Source organism: Corticium candelabrum, chromosome 3 (assembly GCF_963422355.1).
Source record: "Corticium candelabrum chromosome 3, ooCorCand1.1, whole genome shotgun sequence".
NCBI lineage: Eukaryota > Metazoa > Porifera > Homoscleromorpha > Homosclerophorida > Plakinidae > Corticium > Corticium candelabrum.
This window is the reverse complement of record NC_085087.1, coordinates 633888-660728: the sequence shown is the minus strand read 5'-3', so window position 1 is coordinate 660728 and position 26841 is coordinate 633888. Positions and strand designations below refer to the sequence as shown.

The 26841-nt window shown below is 41.0% G+C and overlaps 2 protein-coding genes across 2 annotated transcripts; one reads left to right on the top strand and one right to left on the bottom strand.

Annotated features, from left to right (window-relative positions):
- The first annotated feature begins 4 nt into the window (after positions 1–4).
- LOC134177560 (ATP-binding cassette sub-family C member 3-like) lies at positions 5–26841 on the top strand. Its single transcript, XM_062644338.1, has 10 exons — positions 5–806; positions 8645–9023; positions 14605–14804; positions 15957–16083; positions 16152–16253; positions 16400–16546; positions 16604–16762; positions 25219–25385; positions 26130–26324; positions 26575–26841. Exons 2-10 carry the CDS (start codon positions 8718–8720, stop codon positions 26681–26683), a joined length of 1512 nt encoding a protein of 503 aa, XP_062500322.1. The 5' UTR covers positions 5–806; positions 8645–8717; the 3' UTR covers positions 26684–26841.
- On the bottom strand, positions 4469–5267 carry LOC134177010 (uncharacterized). Its single transcript, XM_062643710.1, has one exon. The coding sequence runs from the start codon at positions 5265–5267 to the stop codon at positions 4530–4532; it is 738 nt and encodes a 245-aa protein (XP_062499694.1). The 3' UTR covers positions 4469–4529.

Below are 26841 nucleotides of genomic sequence, written 5' to 3'. Positions count from 1 at the left end.
TTTAGGTGACGATTGACAGGCACGGCAGCAGGGTAAGCTTTAAACAAAATACAAATGTTGGTGCTCACTGTGAATTGAGTGCGCTTGGTTATTCTGAGAGAAAGACGTGACTACAGTACGGCAGATGCAATATACAGGAACGTGACGAGTGCCTTCTTGTCACGTTCTTAGCGTAAGGAACTCCGATTTGGCTCGAAGTGCAAGGGTGCTTGTCGAATTTTATTGAAACTGCAGTGTAGCAACCTCAGTTTGAAGTTGTAGAAGAAATTCCGAGATCTACATCTAAAAAGCCTAGAATTTAGCTACCAGAGTCACGGTCTAGCACAACCTCATACTGCAACGTCTCGATTGTTCCAATTCAGGCTATAGAGAGACTTCAGTCAGCGCTGTCTTCAGTGCAAATTAGAGCATCTAAGTCCTCTCGGTTACTGAGTGTTTGAAAAAGTGCACCCTTTTCAAAGGGATGCAGTGCGCATGTTCGAGCGTAATCCTGCACCTTTAAGAATTACCTTTCTTTAAGTAGAGTGGGTAAGCAAACATACATGGTCTTTACCTGGGTAGATATTTCTTCACTAGACACTTTTCACTAATGGAGTTGTTTGATAATGTGGGAGGTGATGGCACGTTTGTAACTCTTCTCTGTTGGTGTAGGTGAAGCTTTCGGTATTTATTGAATATGCAAAGGCTATTGGTATTTGGGCTGCTATTTTTGTCTGCTTCTTTGTTATTGCAACTCAAGGTTTTGCTGTTGGATCCAGCATTTGGCTGGCAAAATGGAGTAGTAAAATAGAGGCTCTTGAAAAAAAGTAAGTGTGATGTTGTGTTGAAGTTTGGTATTTTATTTTTGCATGTCAGTTAAGTGGACTAAACTAACGATTGATACTGAAGTATGTTGAGTGACCAGCGTATTGCATGTGAATGACTAGCTGACTTTAGTTTTGACTGACTGCTTAAAATAAGAGTAATTAAAGTGGCTTGCTCATTACTAACACTGTGGGCAGCTCGAAACATTTTTTAGATGGTCTAGTTTGCTTAAACTGTTTGCTTCAAAGATAGAAGCAGCTCAGAAAACTGGTTGCACTGTATTAGTAGACTGAGCATGCATGTTCTTGGAGTACTGTGTTTACCTATTTTCTGAAATTTAACAAATCTGCAAAACAATGAAACACATTCTGGACAGGTTTTGACGGGCATGCCTGGCAACATGTCAGAATTAGTGCAAGGTGTTAGTAGAGGTGTGAAAACAAGATAAACCTTGGTAAGCTTAGAGGTACTAAAATTTTTAATTGCGGCAACAGCACTGAAGTCTAATCAGAGAGTGCCTATGTGAGGATGCGAAAAATCTAAAATGGCCCACATACAAAAGTATCCAAACACGTCATAGCCAGATTTCTAGAACTTAGTAAAAAATTTCAACCACCTAACGCTCAACTCTAAATGGTCCGAATGGTAACCAGACTACCACCGCTGACACTAAGCATCTCAGAAGCCGTCTATTGGCAAGCAGAAAACGCTAGTTATCTTTCACATTTCACTTTTGTCAGCCAGGCTAGTGTCTCACTCGAAAGAGCTACAATGATGAGAGTCATACGAACGATTCGGTCTTGTCTGAGGAATTTTTACTGACCCAACAGCTAGAACTGTGTAAAGTCCACCCAGTATCAACTGCTGCTACACAGTTCTACGTAGGGCTTCCACACCATCATGTTGTTCCGGTCGCGTGTGTTCATGATAGCTACATGTAATTAATTACCTATTATTAGCTGGTGGAAAATATGGTTTGGGAGATTGCTGCCACTTCCACAGTGTACTTACAGTTGCGTTTAGTTGAAAATGTACGACTATGCTCAATGGGGTGCTGTCTCCGTGCATGTGATCATGTAGGCTTCTGTGCAAGATGCGTGGAAGTTGTTTATTGATGCAATCAATGTTATTACGCACATCCATCAGTCAAAGTATCGAATCCCAAGCTGTGCACGTGTCATTTCCATCTTCAACCATGCACACACATGTACTCACAGTAGCAACACAGATTGGAGTGAGACAAAACCAGTTCATCTACATAGCTCAGTGTTCTCGGCAGGAGAAGTAGTCAGTGGGCTGTGGTCGAAAAAAAATTTTTGGGCGTGGTCTTGTTTTTAGTAGGCGTGGTCATTTTTGTACTTTTATTCGCCAATCGAATTGTGCGAGAGTAACCATAATGACTAAGCTTATCACCTATCGCGAAAGATACGTCTCTTTTTTTTCTTGGCCCACAGTTTCACAGCCGAGTGAAAAGGAAACTCGGCAACATCTGGACCTTCCACTGCGATCCGTACTAAAGCATCTAACGTATCTTCCTTCAGTCTGTAAGATCGGCGGTCTTGTCATGCTTCTGACACAAAACGCAAAGCATGCCTTTGCTTTGGCTGTCGTAACGAAGCCATTCCATTCGACCAACTCGCCACTCGGAACGAAATCCCACCGACTGCTTCGATGACGTCGACGAAGACGATTTTCGCGAACGCGACGACTGCTTTGAAGAGGAACTCTTGCCCAGAGAGTCAGCTGTTGACAGCAGCTCGACTTCGCTTTCATCGCTGGACTGTGCGACTTCCTCTTCCAACTCGACCGAGATTTCGACGTCCGATTCGCTGGACGAATCGCTTTGTAGTCTTAGTCGTTTCGGCGACGATTTTGGCGACAAAAGAGCATCAGCAGGCTTGAAGAACCGACGAATAGACATGTCGTAAACAAAGTCAAAGCCGGGGAAGCAACAAATTGACGGTTACCCGGATAATACAAAAGATGACTACAGTACAAAAGCGTTTTAGGCGTTCATCCACACAGCAAGGGTGGGGCAAGGCCGCTGGTGGGGTGGAAGCCGGCAACTGTGGGCTCGTCCGACCCGCGCCGACCCACGTAGCGAGAACCCTGATAGCTAAAAATGAACGAAACAAGTATGAAAACATTTTGAGAAAATGATCGGTAGGTAGGGATGGGTATGTTTTTTACCTAAAATTAATTGCTTGCTGCAGTTTCAATCTAAACGCAGCAGTCATGTGTGACACTCACAGTACTCAAAAGTAATGTAGGAGATGAGCATGAATAAGTACATACCCAGCTCTACATACCCATAATTTTCTCAAAATGTTTTTATACTTATCATACTCTCACGAAGACAGTATATGTATATATATATATATATATATATATATATATATATATATATATATATATATATATATATATATATAGATAGATGCAACTATAAAGATTTCAAGAGAGACTGAGTTGTCATCAACCAGATTTAGTGCCGGCAGTTTCTTGGCAACTCTTGATACTTCGCCTGGGTGCCTGCAATCAAAAATAAAGAACATCAAAAAGACGATTACGGAATCATCAAATAATCGTCATTTGTCACATCTTACCTCCCTGTCTGTACAAGGTCAAGCGGCTCGATTCAAGGACGTGGAAGCTGAGCACTTTGCCTTGTCCCTAAAATCTCTACCCGATGACTTGTTCAAATGGGCAATAAATGGGCTCCAGGACACCCTCCCATCAGCAACCAACTTACAGTTGTGGAAGAAAATTTCGTGCAATCAATGTCCTCTCTGTCACCAACCCCAATCGCTGTGCCACGTGCTAAATGCATGTCCCAGTCTACTTGATCGAGGTTTGTACAAACAGAGACACGACAATACGCTGAGACTATTTGTGGACTTTCTAAAACGTCATCTTAGTCAACAGTTTTCCATAGTAGCCGACCTACCAGAATCAGTATACAATTTTCCTGTCGATATAACCTGTACCTGCCTTCGTCCAGACATTGTTGTTTGGAATGCCGTCCTCAAAAAGGCCTGGATGCTTGAGCTGTCGGTCCCATTCGAAACAGTCGTGGAAGAAACGAAGGCCCGGAAAGAACGCCGCTATGCCCAACTTGTCAAAGATGCTAACCATCAGTATAAGACGGAGCTTTTGCATCTCTTGGTTGGGTCGAGAGGATTGATTTTTCCTGAAACTCGACGAGCAGTCTGCATGTTGTGCAAGCCTCTTCAACGCGACTTGGACGATCTGTTTCAAGCTGTCATTCATTCCACCCTGAAAGACTCTTTTCGATGCTGGTTGGCAAGAAGAGACAACATCTCTTAACTTAAAAGTGTTTTTTTGTTGTTGTAATTTCTGCTTTTAATCATTTGTGATGTATAGTCTTCGACTGGACCTCTACATAGCACTCCAGAACTCTACTTCTGTTATAGTGCTACCAGTCCTGTAGACGCTTATTGTACTGTATCGTTCGGTATATTACAATAAAGGACCTTCCATAGAATATTTATTAGATATATCCAATTCTCTAGTACAATGACATTCGATAGATACGGCAAACTACATAAAATGTCAACTAAACTCAAACCTAAACTCTAACTTAAGAAACTAATGTGGGCGTGCCTGGACACGCCTGAGTTCATCATATAGATAGATAGATAGATAGATTTTATTGAATAATTTCTTTCTCTAGCACAAAAGACTAATGAAAACTGCTGTCTATTCTAATGAACGTAAGACTGAACGTCTGTGAAAGCAAGGTCAAGCGAAGAAAAAGCATAAATTAGTCTTTCCAGCTTCCTTAGAATAACTTTAGCATTGCCTTTCTGAAGTGCAACGCTAATCCGGCGTCTAGACACTGACATAAAATCCTTTTTGTTGTATTGACCATATTCATCCTTGGAGCGATCCCCTAGGGACTTGAGGAAGTTAATGGCTTCCTTGCCCCATCTCCCAAAATGTTCATGTACCAAGGGGATGACATCTGGACGTTGTCCTCCTGGATGGTGAAATTGCTTGTACTTCTCTTTCTTGTGTTGTTCTCGAACAAGGGAGGCATGGCCAGTCACTTTAGCACTAGAGCTAACCACCTCCTTGTTGTAGGGATGAGCTAGCGAGACATCTATCTCAGCATTGGTCAAGCTACCTGAGTCAAAGGTCACAATATCCGGGCGACCAAGGCTGTCGACATAGAGGTTGCGCACTTCCTTCTTGTGGAGAACATCAGCTGAATTTAGACACCTGCACCAGGCCGAGACAATGAAGTCGTGCTGCCAAATTGGGCCACCGTGACGCTTGCATGTCAAGAGGTGGTATGCACCTTCGTCTACTGTAGCTCCACAATCACAGGTGACTGCCCATTGACCAAATATAGGCAAGCCCAAGCGTAAATAAGCCGCTAAGCGATATTCGCGGATCTGTTGCAGGAAAGGAAGCTGGAGCTTGGCTTCACGCAATCCCATCCGACGATGAGCTCGCTATTGAAACTCGCGAATATCGCTTAGCGGCTTATTTACGCTTGGGCTTGCCTATATTTGGTCAATGGGCAGTCACCTGTGATTGTGGAGCTACAGTAGACGAAGGTGCATACCACCTCTTGACATGCAAGCGTCACGGTGGCCCAATTTGGCAGCACGACTTCATTGTCTCGGCCTGGTGCAGGTGTCTAAATTCAGCTGATGTTCTCCACAAGAAGGAAGTGCGCAACCTCTATGTCGACAGCCTTGGTCGCCCGGATATTGTGACCTTTGACTCAGGTAGCTTGACCAATGCTGAGATAGATAGATAGATAGATAGATAGATAGATTTATTAGATAGATAGATAGATAGATAGAATATTTATTAGATACATCCAATTCTCTAGTACAATGATATTCAATAGATACAGCAAACTACATAAAATGTCAACTAAACTCAAACCTAAACTCTAACTTAAGAAACTAATGTGGGCGTGCCTGGACACGCCTGAGTTCGTCATCTAAAATGGAACCACCTTGAACAATGTTCAGTTTTTTCATCATCACACGAGCATTTAGTTTCTGCAGTGTAACGGAAAACCGACATCTCCAGTAGGTCTTGAAGTCAGCAGAGTTGTTCTTTCCTTCTTTATCTTTGGACTTGAGCGATAAAGTGTTCAGCAGACGCTCAGCGGAAACTCCCGAGGTGGCAAAGTGCTCAAACACTACAGGTATGCATTTTGGTGCACTACCATTTTGGTGCACTACCTCCTGGAAGAATCTTGTTGTCATATTTAGCATTTTTCATTTCTTCTCTTTTCTTTGCAGCAAATCCACTCAGTTTGGCGCAATTTTTGATGACCTTTTTACTCCAGGGATGGGCAAGTGAAATATCCATCTCCTGATCAGACAAAATATTGGTGTCACATATGAGAATATCAGGTCTACCCTTGTTGTTCAGATATGTATGTTTTGGTTCTTTCTTGTGGAGAACAGCCAGCTTTTTCAAGCATTCCGACCAAGAGCTTGCAATTGAGTCATGAGCCCAAACGGGGTCTCCTCTGTGTTTACATGTCATGAGATGTTACCCAAAAGAGTCAAGGTGTGTCCCACAATTGCACTTATCTTGCATTCTCTGAAAAGGAAGGTGAAGCCCTAAACGTAAACAAGCTGCTAGGCGCAATTCGCCGGGTTTTAGTGCAAGCTCGTTTGACGTTGGGATTGCTTGTAAGAAGGCACCAGCTCCCTTTCCACTGACTGATCTAAGGCATAGATAGATAGATAGATAGATAGATATACCATGGCAGACAACTACATCTGCTGGAAATGGCAACAGCAGTGATCTGAAGGCAGCGACGCTTTACAGGATAGTAAGTTGAAAAGGAAAAGTTTGGGAAACTAGAAAACATTCTTGTCTAACGTTGTGTTGCCTTGCACTAATCTTGAACACCTGTTGCTGTCTCTAATTACAACCATTCGGCGGAAGGTGAATAACTCATTAATGCCTTCTATGTAATGATGATGTTTTTAAATTTATTTTCCAAAAATTAATGAGTGACTCATAAAGTTGTGGCAATTTACGCATTTGGATTTGTTAAATTCAGAAAATACAGTATGCTTCACACCACAATCATTAAAACATAAGCAGAAATTAGAACAAAAGAAAGCTTTCCCTATTTTTCCGTTTTTGCAATGTAACATAATTTCCCCCACATGAGGCATATGGAAAGTGTTCCTGTTCTTTAAGTGCAGGTACATGTGCCACTCAACATTAGCTATGAAAATACAATGTGTTTCAATCTCGTTACTTCGAAAGAATGAAACAAAGAGTGAGCCAGAATGCACACTAGCATTACACAGGCAGCTAATTGTTGGTGTGCAACTAGAGCTGGACTACAGCATATACTGCTCTTTTTGCTCTGAGGTGTTGGTTAGTCTTACTTGAAAAAAGTCTTTTAAAAAATTTGCTTCAGCATGCCATGGGACATGCACATAATTGTGGCCAGCAGTTTTAAGTGATGACAAGTTGGTGGATGCACACTTGTTCTACTTCTTGAAGTTGAAGGAATGCTGTCAAATTGCAAATTTGATATGTTTTTTTCTTGTGGAATAGCTCTTGTTATTTATTGAACGTACATACTTCCATAGTTGTGTGTAGTCATCAGTAGTTTTAGAAGTGCAAGAAGATATTGTTTGTTATTACCTTCGCCAGCAGAAGGTTATTTTTCATCGTCGTTAGTTTGTTTGTTTGTGGGCAGGATTACTAAAAATGTGGATGGATTATGATGAATTTTTTGATGGGATGATAAAACTTTGAGAGGAACAATTGATTAGATTTTGGGGTTAATCCTAATCAGGGTCCCCTCTTGAGGGATTTGCTCTACTTAGAACTCTTGGCAAGAAAAGTGAGATTAATTCTGATTTTGCTCCTGCACATCATACCATCTTTGTGAAAAGGGATTATGTTGTTTTTTTGTCAAGGAACTTATTTGAATATGATCTCTGTGGCATATCCTGTGAATGAGAGCGACTTTCAGGGTGTTAAGGCAAGTTGTGGCACCTCACAGTGAATTGCAATCAATTGCTAGCAAACCAACACGAGTTTGAATGACTCATGGTAACTCTTGGTGACTCGATCAACGAGATGCCAACTTTTGCGGCAATTAAGCCGTGTGAAGTCTCAGTGAATCGTGAAGACCACCTTGTCTCGACTTTATCAATTTCGTTTATAATAGGAAAAGATCAAGGATGATTCATTGAAATTTGGCAGGATGGCAACACTTTGAAAGAGGAACAGTTGATTAGTTTGATTAGCACCATGCTCTGATACATTACAGATAATATTTTTCTAAAATATCTGTAGAAGCAACTGTAGGAATTGAACACATGACTTTTCTCGTAATATAGGAATAATAGTTTGAGTGTTCTGTTTAATTTGCACATACAGCTAACTGTGTTTTCACCCTCAGATTCAATCACTTTATGATTGGTGGAAATTTATGTTCCAGCCTGACTTGCAAGAAAGGTACTATGGAATTTTGACTCTTAGTGTAGTAGTTGATATCTGAATCACTAAAAATTGATAACTCATCCAAGAATTTACTGTTTGTATGTATGAACATGATATTATAAAGTTAAGATGGGTTGAACACTTTTCTGAAGTCTCTTGTATTGTAATCAAGCCATTACAATAAATTACTATAGTTGTTCCTCACCGTCTGTGTTGTTGTTGTTGTTATTGTTATTGTATTATTGTTATTGTATTATTGTTATTGTTATTGTATTATTGTTCTTGTTGTAAATTGTTACATCCTTATATGAGACATTGTTGCTGCAATGTTGCTGTTAAATGAATATATGAAGGTATTTTTTCTTTTATCCAGAAACTCATCATCCACAAATCCAACAAGTTTTTATCTTGGTGTTTATGCTGCTCTTGGCCTTGGTCAAGGTATCATGGTCTTCTGCTCTTCTATTTTATTGGCTGTGGCATCTGTCAGTGGAGCAAGGATACTACACAAACGTTTACTACTCAACATTCTTTGTTCACCGATGTCATTCTTTGACACCACTCCACTTGGACGTATTGTTAACCGGTTTTCCAAGGACATCTATTTAATAGATGAGGCTATTCCACGATCTCTGCGAATGTTTCTTTCTGTTTCCTTTTCTGTCATCAGCACAATTGTTGTCATCAGCTATTCAACCACCATATTCTTGGCTGTTGTTTTGCCACTTGGAATAGTGTACTTCCTAACCCAGGTTAGAGGACAGATACCATTTGCATGTATTTGCTCTATAGCCAGTTATAGCCATTAGCTTGTGTGTGTGTGTGTGTGTGTGTGTGTGTGTGTGTGTGTGTGTGTGTGTGTGTGTGCACGTGCATGCGTGTGTGCATGTGTGTGTGTGCATGTGTGTGTGTGTGTGTGTGTGTGTGTGTGTGTGTGTGTGTGTGTGTGTGTGTGTGTGTGTGTGTGTGTGTGTGTGTGTGTGTGTGTGTGTGTGTGAAAGTCCTGTCACTTAACCTTTAAAGAGGGTACACCATGGAACCTTGTGTTTCCAGTAGTTCCCTAACCATGGGAGAAAATACATGCTAACTTCAGCCATTGGCAAGCTAAGTATAGCTAAGATGCACTAGCCCTGCAAATTTTTGTTGCAGACAGGAGCGTAATTAATCCCCCACTTGTAGATAGAAATAGGGGTGACACTGGGGAAAGGGCCAGTGACACCAAGAACAAGAGTATGCTTTGAAGGTTTAGAGGCAACTGGAGATTGAGGAGCTGTGTGCGCAAGAAGATTCTGTCATGAATCTTCAGACTTGTCATGACAGATTTGCAAGTAGTCAGATATCATCTCATGTCAGTACAGTATCAATCAGTGATCAGCCAACCCATTGCCCACGCAGTAGCTGATTGTAAGGTAGCTTCTCATTAATCAACTTCATGAGAAAACACCTATCATAGTTATTGAATAATGAATAGAGACTCTGTTTTTTGCTATATTTCTGATATTGCATTTAAATTATTTGGACTAGGGAATGTTAGGACACTTTATAAGGAGTAGCGTGACCCAACCTTCTTGCAAAGAACTACTAGCAGTATTGGCTAGAATTCCTTAATGTAGGGTACTAAAATTCATCTCCCTGGTTTTGGTCGTATGGAAGTAGTTGTATGGAACTAGATGACCAGTCTGGTCACAGTTTTTTCACTCAATTTCAAATAGAGTAATGCTTGATCTTCCAGGGAAAGGTGTTTCGAGTATCATGAACAAGGAGATGATGACAAAGAAGATTAATTTTATAAACAGATTGACTTGGCAGTGCAGAAGACTGGATCACTGGTTATTTTCTTGGTGATTTCAGTGCAGAGTTCGACAGAAGCACACTTCAATAACTGGCGATATTGGCCTTGCTAAAACAACTGGCAATATTGGCCTTGCTAAAACAACTGACAACATTGGCCTTCCTAAAGCAACTGGCAGTAATGAAATGAGACTCTTCGGTTTTGTTGGTACATATAGCTTCCATATTACAAATACTCTGTTTCAACATAAGCGCATTCATTCCAACACTTGGTATCCTGTTGGTCGTTAGTCTCAGCCAGGCTTAAGTGATTTTATCTTGGTGAAACAATCCATAAGAGCAATCCTTTGAATAAATAAATGAATGAATGAAAAGAAGAAAAAGAAGAATGAGAAATATTTATTGAAGGCGAACAACTTTAGACACCTGTTCCGGCCTATAGCCATCGAGGTTTTGGAAGATTGGGAGAACGAGCTGAGGAGATGTTGAAGGAGGTATCACTGTTGGCACCACCTGTGCCTAATATGCCCTGTAACCAATTCAAGAGAATCTGGGCAATCCATTTGGCAGTATGTCTGCAAAAGAGAGAACTCTGACATAATTAGTGACAAATTATCAGCATTGTCGGAAAAAAGTCGACTAACATGCCAACTTTGCAGTTTTTTGGTTTTAAATGTCATTAGAACTGTCTGACAGGCTACTACAGCCTGGAACTCTGTATTGTCGTTAGATTTTGTTGTGATGGAAGTGCTTTTGACATAAATAAAATGAATAAATGAATCAATTGAATGAATGCCTTAGTTGTTGCATGGTTCCCACTGTTAAGCAGATTCGACCTTTTCTTCAGGCAAGATTCAGAGAGTGCTGTATCGTTCCCTTACAGTTGATTGCGGAAGACAGCTCGAACGAGGCTGCCTGGAAACTTTTCCTCTTACTTCCAAGACTTTTGCTACAACCAGAGCGTAGAGAAGGCCAATCTGGAAGGAAAAGCATCGAGAAAAGATATAGTTTGTTTATGGACGAGAGATGGCATGAGCTCTATCTCTCGGAACCCAGTCTGCCGTCACGTTCTGATGAATCTGAGGTGGATCATTCAGGCCCTCTCTCGGCCAAACTAATTCAGTCAGTGAGATCCAAGATCAAAGATGGTGAGATTTCTAGAGCTGCAAACCTATTAACTATTGCTGGTGTGGCTCCTTTCTCAGAAGCGACGATCGCTCAGTTGAAGAAGAAACATCCGCCACGTAAGGATCCAGGAAATGACTGCCAAGAAATTCTGACACCTGTGTGCCCTCCTCTTCAAATCACATGGTCGTCGTTTGCTAAGTTATCATGTGGGTGTTCGTCAGGTTCAAATCCTGGTCGAGACGGGTGGCAGTTTGAACATCTGAAGTTGCTTTTGGAATCGGACCACACTGCAGAGCTTTTGCACAAGGCATGCAATGCATTTCAGTCTGGAACCATTCCTAGCTCAATAGCTACAGTTTTGGCCGGAGCAAAATTGATCGCACTTTGGAAGAATGAGTCTGATGTTCGTCCAATTGCTGTGGGAAGCTGTATTTGTAGGTTGGTGGCAAAATCAGTCTGCTTGCAGATGAAAAAAGCCATAGCAAACTATCTAGCTCCACATCAATATGGAGTGTGCACTCCAGGAGGCTCAGAGATGATGACACATCTAGTACAATTGTGCCTACAGCAACATCCAGATTGGGTTGCCCTCAAACTTGATGCAAGAAACGCTTTTAATACTATCAGTAGGCAATCAATTCTCTCTGAGGTTGCTCTCCATTTCCCGGAGTTGTTTCCCTTTATTTCAAAGTGTTACGTTCAGTCTTCACAATTAACCACCAGGCTTAACCTGTCAACATGTTGTATAACATCAGCCGAAGGGGTTCAGCAAGGTGATCCGTTGGGTCCATTTCTGTTTTCTCTTGCACTTTATCCTATACTGACAAAGGCCAACATCCACAATGGAAATACTCTAACGCCTTCCTACTTGGATGACATCACAGTCCTTGGACCGAAACAGGAAGTCATTTCCATATATTCTGGATTGAAGGCGGATCTGCTTGAGATTGGTCTTGAGTTAAGGGACGAAAAATGTGAAGCATTCTCTCCCAATGGAATCCAGGATTGGGATCTGCCTATTCCAGTGAGATCGGATGGCTTTGTGTTGTTGGGAACTCCACTTGGGAATATACCCTTTGTGGAGGACTATTGTTCAAGGTTAGTTGAGTGCAAGAAGTCTTTGCTATCCAAATTACCAATGCTCCAGGATAGTCAGTCAGCTGCAATACTTTTACGATATTTTGGAGTGCCTAAAGTCATGCATCTCCTACGCACTGTCCCTCCATGGCTGGTCTCTTCTGTGGCCAGTCAGCATGACAAAGAAATCAATACTACGTTTGAGAACATCATTGGCAGGAAACTAACAGCCAGACAACAGCAACAGCTCATGATGGCCATCAAACACGGCGGCTTTGGCTTCGTGGCAGCTACAGAGACCGCCAGTTCAGCATTTGTAGGGGCCTGGGCCAACACACTGAGCAACCTTCCAGATAGAGAGCAGAGGCTCAGTGACATCTGCAGTGGTCTCACGGAAGACTTGGATTTAGCAGCCATACCAACTACACAGGATCTGAAGGATGCTTTGAATGATCTCCATACAAGTGGTGTAAGTATGGTAAAAGAGTTACCATCTTTGAAACTGCTTACTGCAAAACCAAAACATCTTCAATCCAGACTTGCAAGCCATCAGAAAAGACAGACAGTTTCAGAATTTTCTGCAGTCCTGCCATGCCAAAGAAGACCGCGCAAGGCTCATCAGTAGTGGGGTCCTTTGGCTGGGAAATGGCTTGAGGCAATTCCTTGTTCGCAAAATTTTAGCCTTACAAATGCTCAGTTTCGTACTGCGGCTTTTATTGCGACTTGGAGTGTCCCTTCCTCAGCTGAGTAATATCAAGAAATGTATCAACCAGTGTGGTAAGGACGTTGATCAGAAAGGTTACCATCTCCTAACATGCAAGTTTGGTGGTGGCCCTATTCGTCGTCATGATCACTTTCTGGACAGCTACTACGACATGCTGCGGTCTGTAGATTTCCGGTGTAAGAAAGAGATCACAGCTCAATTCGAAGGCAAGCAACACCCTGATATTGCAATTTACAACTACCGTGATGGCAAGAAGTTGTTGCTCGACATCACCGTGACCCACCCATGGTCAAAGACTAACTTATCAGGTAGCAGTGAAAGAGCTGGATTTGCTGCAACTGCTAAGGAGAAAGAGAAGAACACAAAATACCTGACAAAGGCATCTAACCTTGGACATCTTTTCCGACCTATTGCTATCGAGGTCTACGGAAGATGGGGGAAGGAGCTGAAGAGACACTAAAAGAAGCTTCATTGCTGGCACCATCTGTCTTAAACGTTTCTTCCAGCCACTTTAAGAGGGATTGCTCCATCCGGTTAGCTGTCTGTCTCCAGAAAGAAAACGCCCAGATGATACACAACAAGATCCTCAGCATTGTGGGCAAAATGTCAATTGGCCAGGAAACTGTTAGCCTGCCAGCTGGACGGTTTTTTGGTTTTAGCTAAATCGTAGTAGGGCTCTTGGCCCTGGTTAGGTTATTTTAGACATTTATCTGTTGTGATGGCAATATCTCTCAAATATATATTGAATGAATGAATTCATTTGTTTATTATATTGATGTCAAAAGCACTTTCATCACAACAAAATTTAACTACAATACAGAGTTCCAGGCTGTAGTAGCCTGTCAGATAGTTCTAATGACATTCAAATCCAAAAACTGCAAAGTTGGCATGTTAGCTGGCTTAGTTTGTCTTTTCCCGACAATGCTGATAATTTTGTCACTAATTATCTCAGAGTTCTCCTTCTGCAGACATACTGCCAACTGGATTGCCCAGGTTCTCTTGAATTGTTTACAGGGCATATATTAAGCACAGGTGGTGCCAACAATGATACCTCCTTCAACATCTCATGAATGAATTGAATGAATTTTATTGTTGTCGTGCATAATGCAGTTCCCACTCAAGGCTCGTATACATACGTGCACATACATACACACTACAAGTACAACTACATGATGTACACAAAAAGACCAATACAACAACCTATCCTACATTCTATATTCATACCACTCCATTCCCCTAGTTAGTTTGTTCATAGATTTACTGCCCTCTTGTAAAGCTGGCTTTTGATTTGTCCATTTTCTCTGCTCCTTCTCGAAACCAATCTGAAAATCAGTCTCTGAGAGAGTCTTGTGTTGTTACTTTCAGCTGTTTCTGAGTTCTTTTTACAAGTGTTGTGTAACAGGTGTTGGTCTGAAATGACACTTTATGTTGTGTACAAGCTGCTGCTTTTTAGATGTTTACACGTGGGTTAATTAATTAAATATAATGTGAAATAGCATGTCTTTTCTTTCTTAAGAAAGCTTGTTATTTGTCCTATTTATGTATCTTGTGTACATTGATCTTCTTTCGAGATTTGTTATGTAGCTTAATTTCAAATGTATTTGGTGTGCTAGAGGTACTTTGTTGCTACTTCTCGTCAGTTGAGACGGTTAGAGTCGGTAAGTCGATCACCAATTTACTCACATTTTCAAGAGAGTCTGAATGGAACCATGACAATTCGAGCATATCAGCAAGAAGACCGCTTTATTGCTGAAAGTGACAAGAAAGTTGACATTAATCAGTGTGCATATTACCCAAATGTTGCAAGTAATAGGTAAGTAATCTCTAACAGTTTCTGTTATTTGCACATTTTTACTTTTGTGTCGCCATCAACTCTGTGTTTGTACTTGCTCGTTTGACAAATAGAATGAGTTTTCAGAATAGCATTTTATCACTGTTTTCTGGACATGATAATTAGACTTCCAACGTAGGAGAATCTCATTTGCTGGACAAGTAATGACATATGGATAGTGTACTTTTGCTTATATATATATATATATATATATATATATATATATATATATATCATCAGCAATGCTATCACTTTACTTCTCTACAGTGTTGCATCTAAGGTGATAACACCAAGAACATTTTGAGTTGGGAAAACTCTACTAAACTTAAGTCAAACCCAGAGGCAGGCTATAGAAATCTCACTTGTTAGTATAGACTTTGACTGTGTGCAACAAGAGGATTCTGTAATTGGATTTTAATGAGCTGCTTCGGTAGGTCGTCAAGAGGAAAGTCATGAAAGAGAACACTACGCTTTCAGTCTTTTTTTTGTTCCAATCGAATGCAATAACATACAGCAGCATCTGCAAGTAAGCAAAGTTATCATATAGTGAACTTAGCTTAGAGGGATGAGTCAAACTTGGTCAAAAATGTTCCATTTTCCACAGCTTGACATACTTTTTTGGAGTTCTTATTGGTGCTATATGTGTAGTTGCATAGTCGTCTCTTTGTAAGATGAGAGTGACTTGTTAGACATTAGGAGGTCTTGTGTGTGGGTTATGGGTTAGAATTACAGGTTAGGGTTACGGGTTAGGGTTACGAGTTAGGGTTACAGGTTGGGTTAGAATTAGTCAGTATTGTATTAGAATGCAGTGTGCAGAAAAGCAAAATGTGCTTGACTGTGCTTTTTTCTTTCCGTCTTGTTTTAATAGTTGTTTGGGCAATTCAAGGGCAAAAGAAATTTGTGTATGCCTTTTTGAGAAACTAACAAGTTTTATTAGTGAGAAACTCAAACAGCAACTTATGTTCATTTATCTAGTGTGTGATACAGATTGCTATGTTAGACCAGTCTGGTTGGTTTCAAGAAAGCTGTGTATTACTGGTAAATTAGGTTAAGCATGAGATAAAATGCATATACACACAAGTTGGAGCTGTTAGGTTCTATTGTGACAGTCATCATTTGTTGTGGTTTGTACAGATGGTTAGCAGTCCGTCTGGAATTTGTTGGAAACAGTGTAGTTCTTTTTGCTGCTCTATTTGCTGTAATCGAAAGGGGACATATTGATGGTGCTCTTGTTGGTCTCTCCATCAGTTATGCTCTTCAGGTTGTACTCTCCTTGTTTAAATGTTGTGTTTGGATTAGTGAATATTATTGTGTATTACTTGGATGTAGATTACTCAGGCATTGAACTGGATGGTACGAATGTCAAGTGAATTAGAAACAAACATTGTGTCGGTGGAAAGGGTTAAAGAATATTCGGAGACACCAACAGAAGTGATATGCATGTTTGGCGCGCGCGCGCACACACACACACACACACACACACACACACACACACACACACACACACACACACGCACATGTACACTCTATTGTTTTGAAGGAATTTTTAGTTGCTTCCTTTTTTTCTAAATATTCAGGCACCTGCTATTGTGAATAGTCGACGCCCTGATCCCAGATGGCCTTTAGAGGGTCAGGTCAACTTTAACTCTTACAATGTGAGATATCGTGAAGGGCTTGATCTTGTCTTACGAAACATCAGCTGTGAAATTGCTGGTGGAGAAAAGGCACGTAGGTTGTCAAGGTTTTAATTAATTGTTTTCACAGTGTTATTATGCTTCTAGATTGGCATTGTTGGTCGTACTGGAGCTGGCAAGTCATCTCTTACTCTCGCCGTATTTCGAATTATAGAGGCAGCTGGAGGCAGCATTACTATAGATGGCCTTGACATCTCAACTATTGGTCTAGAGGATTTGAGGTCACGGATTACAATTATTCCGCAGGTACATGGTAGAGAAGCTATGGTGTGAGTGGTTGTTATGTGCCAGTTACAGATTGTTGTGTCATCTGTTAAGAACGTGGTGTACATGATTGATTCAAAGTAGCAGTCATTTCACAAGGTTGTAACCATTCTTCTTGTTCAGTAGTTTGCCTTAGGGAAGGGGTCAGATCGAGGCATACGCGATTTATTGGTACACTGTGAATGAAGGCTGGACTTGGCTTTACTGACATGCCTTCTACAGTCATTGCCTAATGCATGTATTGTTTTACAACTTTGGTGATTTACAGAGCCCTATCATTGGTAGCTCTGAATTTTCTCCATTTAGTCTAGTACTCTTGATTTGTCAGAGACAGACATGCTATAGTCTTGGCATTGAATTCAGGTAATGTGTGGATCAGTTTTCCTGATAATTGGCTTTGTCATGGTTGAGCTAGCCTGAGACTACTAAATAGGCATTTCAAAAAGCAAGTAGTCTTTGCTGTAGCATTGGGTTTGCGAATATTAAAAATGCTAGTGACAGTTGTATACCGTATTCACCCGTAATAAAGCTCATACCGAAATAACGCCCATGCCCGTATATACGCCCATGCGAGACAGGTCAGAACTTTCAGCCCGAAAAAAACGCCCATTCCCAACTATACGCTCATGCCCAACTATATGCCCATGCCCAAGTATAAGCCCAGAATACGCATGTGCAGACAACAAAATGGGTCCGCAGAACATTTGTCTCCGTCTGTGTGCGTTTGATGAGCTGGTGTTAATGTTGAGTGAGAGTGCTTGCCGCTAGACTCATGTCTTTGTTGCAATTACCGCCGCTGATGCTCTTGACGGGCTTCAGTCCGACCACATGTGTATAGTGTCTAGTTTTTGCGTGTATGTTGATGCTGAATGGATACCAGTACCTTAGATCTTGCAAATGGATAATTGCAAGCATTTGTACATGTGGTATTTCTGTCTTCAAGTATTTAGATGATGACTGGCCAGACGACAACATTTAGTGACCATGTATACGCCTAGGACCAAAGTAACGCCCATGCCCTAGTATACGCCCAGAAAAAGTGTTTCTTTTCTATACGCCCAGGGCGTTATTATGGGTGAATACGGTATGCTACCATTAGCTGTCATAGAATAATTGGTAATTCACTGTGAAACAAAATGTACTTTGAAAAGGTGAAGCTAAAGCATTTGAAGTAGATAGTTAATTAGATCTCAGCTAGGCCTTGAATCAGGTGTTAGACAGTTTTCTGTGGTGTAATACTTCTACACTTTAACGGGCGTATATCAGTACACTATGAGCAGTGTCTAAAAATGTAAAATGGACTACTTTGCCCCTTTGGGCTTATGATCCAAAACATTTTTAAATGGTCCAGAGTGACAAGTGGTTTAGAATCAAGTGGTTCAGACTTTTGTAGCTGGCTCTATAATGTTTCATATGACAAATAAGGGTCACGTGATAGTCACATGATAACCAATGATTTCAATTAGATTAAAGTTTCTATTATCTCTGCAAGCAAAGTGAGCCTTGTCATGTGAAGTCACGATATATTACCTGGTATATTTATTTATTTATTTATTTATTTATATACGTGTGTGTCAGGAATTGTCATCGATTTACGGCCAGACAGGGAGACAGATCAACATAGCGATGACGCCAGATAAATGCAATTTTGAATCAGCAACACATGCGCTAAAAATTGAATCAAGGTTCCTTTCAAGAGTCGAATCTATTAACATTTCTTGGAGAAAAGAGAAGTGGCTCTTGATTTCGCTCCTGTACGCAACTAAGGAGCAAAGGAGATGAAGGCTTCACAAAAGAAATGGGAAGGAAAAGCTAGAAGAGCAAAGTCTGTTTTTTAAGTCTTGTAAGCTTTAGTTTGGCAGAAACTATTGCTAGGCAACCAAGTTTACGTGATTAAGTAAAGACAAAATGCCTTCACTCACCTATTAAACACAATAGTACACAAACATTTACTAGTATGATATAATGATGGAAGTGTTGATCAAACCTGGGGTCTGGTTGGTTTATTGACTTCGTGTGTCCACCATAGCTTCGGAATTGAAATCTATTTCTGCTTTGTGTGTAATTAGCTAAGCCCGCTCAACATGTCAAGGTTACATCATGCAATCAAACTGCCACCTTTTGGCACCACCTTGGCTTCAATTTCAACCTCTAGAACATGCCATCGCAAAGGCTGGCTATGGGTGTGGCAAATGGATGTATACCAAGATCATCTATGGAAGGTAGATCCTGCAGCATTTTTCAAGGGAGTTTGTAAAGGACCTGACGAACCTCGAGAGTAAAATGAAACTCCAGGGGTTGAAATTCAAACTCATGTTGAATTTCATCATATACAAAGACAAAAACAATGGTGTCTAACTACACCAATGTCATTTTTTAAAGCTCACAACTCAATGTTCTCCACACACACAAGATTGATGACACTCTGTGTGCCGTATTTCGTGTTATTTTGAAATGCTTGCAGCATATCACTTGGCTATATATGGAGTTTGGTTGGATGGTTGAACAAGTCCAACTACATATTGGTAAATATCAGACTTTTTAAGGAAGTCTTACATTCCCACTTGCAAAGAAATTCAGGTTAAAAAGAGGGTCATCAACATCAAGGATGATGCTTGTCTATATTGGTCATTGTGAGCACGGTTCTTTCCACTTGCTGATCACATCTATTGTTTAAGCAAATACCCCATGAGGATGAACTCAACTTTGAGGAGAGTGACACACCACTCTGCTCCATCAAATAGAGACCACTTGGAAACTGGAACAATCTTGCCTTGAATATATCCAGTTGGGAAACAATGTGATGGTATAGAATCAGCAGACAACCTGAAGACCTTCTAAAAATCAATCTGCTCATAAGAAAAAACAAACAGAACTACTACATTTGCAAAGACCTCAGCCACTTATAGTATGACCAGAGCAAGCACTGGATTGCAACTATGTTTACAAACAATATCTCCATGTTTACAGCAAATTACCTGCTGAAGAAGCATTAATCTGACTGCCAGGGTATAGGACAAACAGTAGTGAGAATCAAATAGGCCAGAAGAAGAATGAAACAATCTCACCTTCTAGAATTGGCACAGCAGATACCTGCTCCCTACATTTGAGGCACTGACTACCAAGATCTGTGGATCAGAGCTCGACCCTGAGAAGAACAATACTTAGAAAACCCAACACCACAAGGTCTGTGGTTAAAGTTTAATCATGGTGAATTGTAATAGTCACACAGAACCCTGTCATGTATCATGTGTTGGGTGTTGCTGAGAAACTAGTAGAAGCCTTGCAAAGGAGAGCAACACAGGATTGAAGTAGTTTCAGCATTCCCAAAGAGATAAACATGGCCAATGAGGACACAAGCACAACCACGTACTGCCATGTCTGCAACAAACCCATCACAGGAAGATACCAAGGACCCGCTTATAATGCCTGCAACTTAAAACTCTCAATCAATTCTCAAATGATTGTCATCCCATAGTTTTCAACAGTCTACGAGGTTGCGATTATCATCCCATCATGCAACAACAGATCAGTAAGGTCAAGGGTGATCTTAACTGCATTCCCAACGATACAGAAAGTACATCTCCTTTCTATGTCAAGTGTCCAGTTCCTTCTTGCTTCACTGTATTGACTCGTATCAGCCGACTCACCAGGGTCCTTGTTCTTTCACATCGGTACCAAATGAGCTTGAATCAATGATGAAGAGAAGAGACACCTGCTACTGCAAAAGGTCTGGACCTTAATGATGGACAACTGGAAGCAATTCCAGAAGATCCTTTCATGATGAGCGGCCTTCCACAGTGCACACTCTAAAGAGGGCATTAATCTTCTGGCAGTGTTTCCAGTTGTTGGAGACCATGGATATACCTCCATGAAGTCCTTTCTTGATGAAGAATGCACATAGTAGTCTGGTAGCAACTCGAGTCTATATCCCAACTCAGCCCAAGTTGGGTTGAGGCTGCACTGTTGGAGACATCTTTCAAAGAGTATCAAAACAGATTTCAGTCAGGACTAGCACATCTGTGCAAAGATAGAAGTCATGATAATTTGCCCTGTTGCAACATCTGAATGCACTCCACAACCTCATTTATGCTGATAGTCATCCACCTTTTTTAAGGTGACTGAAACCTGTTTCGATACTCTTTGAAAGATATGTCTCCAACAGTACAGTCTCAACCTAACTTTGGCTGAGTTTGGATATAGACCCGAGTTGCTACCAGACTACTATGTGCATTCTTCATCAAGAAAGGACTTCATTGAGATATATCCATGGTCTCCAAGCACCATGACAGGGGCAACAACCTCATGGTAGAGGGCTACACCCCCACAAGACCCAAGACGTACACTCAATACCTGGACACCAACTTGTATAGTTGAATGATGTCTCAGCCATTACCTACCATCAGGTTTGAGTGGGTGGAAGACTTAGAAGATTGAAGAAGACTATTGAGACCCATCCCACTGATGACTCCTATGGGGTACATCTTAGAAGTTAACCTTGAGTCCCTGGAAGAGCTGCACGACACAATGCTCATTCTTTGGCTTTGGATTGCCTCATTGTTCAGAAAGAGTGGATGTCTGAATACCAACAATTTCAAATTAATCTAAAATTTGGCAAAGGTTAAATGTTGGTACCCAACCGCCACAAAAAGGAGCATTACATGCTCCACTAATGTAACCTCCAAGCCTTTGCCAATACCTTCTTGGGGTTGAGACTGACCAAAACCCAGAGAGCTCTCTGGTTGATCAACATCTATGGACGACACCTTACATCACGATAGAAGGATCTCCCTACAAGGTGATAAATAGCAGTTTTTTGGTAAGATCGTGGAGAATCTTCAGAAGTGTATAAGCATCAGCTTATATATTGTACACTACTGCATTCCCGTGAAGAAGACAAACTACAGTGATCATTGCCAGCCCTTCATATGCACAAGAGCCGACTATTGTTGAACCATCTCATTCATAAGCATTGTCCTTAATGGATCTCTTAAATCACCTCATGTACGACAGCAACAACTATTGTATCATCTCATGTGGGCTTTGCCAGCCCTCGTTGGTCGATACAGCGGGTACAAATCGTTTGTACACTGATACCATACCGCCGTCAAGGGCAATGCGTATACCCTGCCATTGCTATGATCAACAGCACAACACAGCTTGTTTCAATAACGCCCAGATAATTTGATATGCCTTTAATGAGTACTTAGACCAATTAAAGACCAATGTCAACTTCTCTACATTGACACAGACAGCCTACTCCTAGAAATTCAGATGGAGAACATGTATGAAGACATGACCAACTGCTCAGAGCTGTACAAAAACCAGCGATTACCCCCAATAGATCATCCCCTGTACAGTACTTGCTGCTTGATGATCCAGGAGATGGCTGGCACGTTAAGCTGTGTGAGATAGTATCAACTTTTGTCTGTTTGATTGAAATGTGACTTGACAAATGTGCCAGCTGAAATAAATTAGCATGTGAAATAAATTGCAGTCTCTACTATAAAAATTGCTTGCAAGCAAGATGGACAAATTTTGAAATGCTCATGAGAACAGGGGATATATAGGAATATTGTTTTCTTTGATTGGTACTGCAGTGTGGGCCTTTGTAGACTATATAATTGCCAGCAACTGGTCAGCTAATTACAATACTACACACACACACACACACACACACACACACACACACACACACACACACACACGCACACGCACACGCACACGCACACACACACACACACACACACACACACACACACACACACACACACACACACACACAGTACCGGTCAAAAAGAATTACTCACTCGTAGTAATTGCTGATCTAGAGTAATTTAATAATTTGTCATCACTATTCCCACAGAACATGTTTGTGGTATTGAAACTAATCAATTACATGTATGCTGTACTTTCGTATATTTTTGTTTGCAGAGAAAACTGCAGAATTTTGTATGTTACCATTAGCAACGCTATCTGAGCAATACAATTTTAGATATTAGAGTAGCTATTTTTCATTTGGCAGAGATAGCGTTTTTCCTGCCCAGCTGCTACACTTTGTCCACTAAGCTACCTAGCATTTGGCTGAAATTTTATATAAATATCATGATCGCAGAAATAACCAGTTATACAGTAGTCAGATGTTAATGTCGGAACTAGTGGAAGATGACATGTGGGCCTTCGTAATTGAATGACTGAGCCAGATAATTGAATGTCAGAATCAGATAATTAATTACAAATATTGTACTGTATGGCAATTTTACAGATTGGTACATAACAGAAATTAGCTTGTGTAGGTTGTTTAGAACAATTAAGACATGTATTACTAGGTGGAAATACATTTTGGACTTTGGTCACAATTTACAGAATAGTTGCAGCTATGAGCCAGAAGAAACGGGACTCTGTAAATGTCACATGACTTAGCAAGTAGCATACTTAAAACAGATATGGGTGGAACGACTTCCAATCTGCAGGCTATGTTTGTTGCTGGCTGCCTGGCTGCCTGTCATGCTTAGGAATGTGCCATGCCCTTAGTACAGTCCAATCATCAAGCAGTATTTGCGATTTGTTGTACATGGCAACCAAATACAATGGACTAACCACCAATCAGATCCGCAAATGTTCATGAAAGAGTTTTTTTACCAGAACAGTGTAATTCATGTTTGAAATTGCCAAGTCTTGTCGGAAAAGATCAATCACTTTTGTGGCTACGACATTTATGTGGTAACCTAATATTGCATAACCAGAAGTTATATTTATGTCCCTTATGTCACAACATACTGTACTTTGACGACTACAGACTTTGCGGTTATGTTGCTTTGTAAGATTTTAGATAGATTTTACAAGTAGCATGCTTTAATAGCAGGAAAATAGCATCTACATTCTTAAGTAATTCTTCACAATGATATTAAACATATCATGGTTTCAGAAGGCTCTTGGCTGTGGAAGTGATGGTGTAAATACAGCTTTAATTACTAGTTACATTGGCATATAGTGGCTGATTTTTTGTTGTTATTTACAGTATCACCTTTGAATGTAGGTGATATCTTGTTCTTGCGGCTGGTTTCATTGACCAGGCCGCTGGGCATTTGAGAAAATTATTGATACTAGATTGAGTATCGGGACCTGTAGAATGTTTACTGTCGCAATTGCCATTAGAGGAAAAACTCACCGCAACACAAGGTTGATCATGTAAGCAAAACTGGCTACCATATTTCTCTTTATTTCCCTCACCAAGTTCATTTTTACTCGTATAATTCTCCTGACATCGAACTAGCCTGACAATATAATTCTCTCTCAAATGAGTCCTGTTCAATACACATGCTTACAGGGGAGGGAGGGAGGGGAAGGGGAGGGAGGGGAAGGGGAGGGAGGGGAAGGGGAGGGAGGGGAAGGGGAGGGAGGGGAAGGGGAGGGAGGGGAAGGGGAGGGAGGGGAAGGGGAGGGAGGGGAAGGGGAGGGAGGGGAAGGGGAGGGAGGGGAAGGGGAGGGAGGGGAAGGGGAGGGAGGGGAAGGGGAGGGAGGGGAAGGGGAGGGAGGGGAAGGGGAGGGAGGGGAAGGGGAGGGAGGGGAAGGGGAGGGAGGGGAAGGGGAGGGAGGGGAAGGGGAGGGAGGGAAGGGGAGGGAGGGAGGGGAAGGGAGGGAGGGGAAGGGAGGGGAAGGGGAGGGAGGGGAAGGGGAGGGAGGGAGGGGAAGGGGAGAGGAAGGGGAAGGGGAGGGAGGGAGAGAAAGATTAAAAACAATATTCTTTGCTCTGTGTGTATGTAATGTTTAATTTATTAACATATGTTAGCGATAAAGATTAACCTAAATTTGTGATAAAATTTTTTGACTACTCAAATTCCATGCAGAATGTCTGCAAAATGTCAATAGTTAAATTAAATGTATAAATAAGTGAAGAGAATGTGTGACCTGTATGTGGTTGGTTTTTGCCATTTCTGTTGGAAATGTGCCACATCTTTTCTTGTGACCACTCATGACCCTGCATGTCTTCAGAATTTCGTCAGAGTGTTTGTGTTTGTCTTCCATCACCTCATCTAATGTATGTTAATAATAATTATAGCTACTATTGAAGCCTCAAAGGTAGACAAGATCTAAAATACTCTGACTCCATTTTCAAGACCTGCATGGAATGTCCACACTTGGATTCATCTGTGGCCACTAATGTTAAGCTGCACATGTGCACTTTAGCCACTTAAACATGTGATTTAAATGTCTGATGTAGCGTTACCATACAGTAGATTGTCTGCAGATTGTATGTGAGAATTAATGAATTTTGCTAATTTTAAAGATTAGCATTGAGTCTTACAGCAATTTGACATGTAAGTGGTAGTATGTAATGTCCCTGTATGTGATAATGGATATTTTAGTGTTTGGCTTGGCTTATTTTTACTTGTTGTCAAATTTAGTTTGAAACAACTGTATCTCTTTAATTTCAGGATCCAGTTCTGTTTTCTGGAACAATGAGGTTAAATCTAGACCCATTTGAGACGTACTCAGATGAGAATGTATGGCACGCACTCGAGAGTGCCCACTTGAAGCAGCACATGGAAACTTTAGAGTCTGGTCTTGAACATGAAGTGGCTGAGGGTGGAGAAAATCTTAGGTATATTTCTAGTGGTGGTTCTATTCGTGTGTGATGTTATCAGTAGGTGGAGGCAATAAATGTGGTTGAGGTGCATGCTGTTGTTGGTGTTGTACAGATAAATAGCAGTTTGTATTAGCCAATTCTTAATTGCCCCATTTAAATTGTGTAATTGAATTATCCAAAGATAATTCCTTTGACAAGATTAGAGCAGTGCACTGCCATATAAAAAGAGTAGCATAGTCAAACAGGTAGACAGACAGTCAAGCAGATGACAGGTCCATAATTTCTGTATACATACGACATTGGTTGTATAACAACCAATTGTTCGTTTTGATGTAATCCATTCAATCTGGGGACATCCACTCTGCATGAATATTTTGGCAGCGCCTACTTCTTGCACTGCAGGCACTACAATGGAATTGCATAATGGCACAAAAGCATGTAGAATCAAACAATTATATTTTGCAATTAAAGACATTGCCACATATCAAAAGATCTAAATCGCTGGTTAGAAGTAAAGGCAGCTACAATGGATGAAAGTGACTGTTCATGATTTGCGAAGTCATGTGGCATCTAGGAATTAACATCCCTCTTAAACTTATGGAATAGAAACACGTTGTGTAGCTAGCTGGCTTTGCTGCAACATATCTTTAGAAACAAAAGTCATTTATGTGTATAGGAATATCAATAGTTGTGTGTCATCGTATGTATAGGTGTAGTGCACTGTAGAATGTTTTAGTGACAATGGCTTTTGTATTGTAGTGTTGGTCAACGGCAGCTTGTATGTTTAGCCCGTGCCCTCCTTCGCAAGACTAAAATCTTAGTATTGGATGAAGCTACTGCAGCTATTGATCTTGAGACTGATGATCTCATCCAACAAACAATTCGTAAAGAATTTGCTGACTGTACAATCCTTACTATTGCCCACAGGCTCAACACAATAATGGACAGTGATCGGTATGTTTGTGGTTACCCTGTGTTTAGTTGTCAGCCTCTCGTGTCTGTGATCTAGGCTTGGAAGCAATTCCCACTTTTCTCCAATGTTTTCTCTCTGGTAGAAGTGAGGTTATGCCTCCAAGCCTAGCTTTATTCCCTGGTTATTTCAATTCATGCACGGCAAATGATTTAATCTTATTTCGACAACTGAATTCCAACTTCTGTAGAGAATATTTTTATAAATTATACAGCAGCCTTTTTGTCTCTGCAGTGTGATGGTATTGGATAAAGGTGTCATTGTGGAATTTGACTCTCCCACTAAACTTCTTGCTCACAGAGGAATATTCTTCTCAATGGCACAGGATGCTGGCTTGGCTTAACTTAACTCTGAACTGAGTGTTATTGTCTGTTATTCATGTGTTCTTCACGCTTAAATTTGCTTTAGTGGATGTGTAACGTTATCATATTTCTTTGCTGTTCCATCACCATGTTATGATGCTGCCCACAAAATGCTTTAGTAAATGAGACCAGGATTTGC

Coding starts and splice junctions, on each gene's coding strand:
- LOC134177010 (XM_062643710.1), bottom strand. CDS start 5,267: ATGGGATTGCGTGAAGCCAAGCTCCAGCTTCCTTTCCTGCAACAGATC.
- LOC134177560 (XM_062644338.1), top strand. CDS start 8,718: ATGGTCTTCTGCTCTTCTATTTTATTGGCTGTGGCATCTGTCAGTGGA. Junction 16,254..16,399: donor ATTCGGAGACACCAACAGAA/GTGATATGCATG, acceptor CTAAATATTCAG/GCACCTGCTATTGTGAATAG. Junction 25,386..26,129: donor GAGGGTGGAGAAAATCTTAG/GTATATTTCTAG, acceptor TTTGTATTGTAG/TGTTGGTCAACGGCAGCTTG.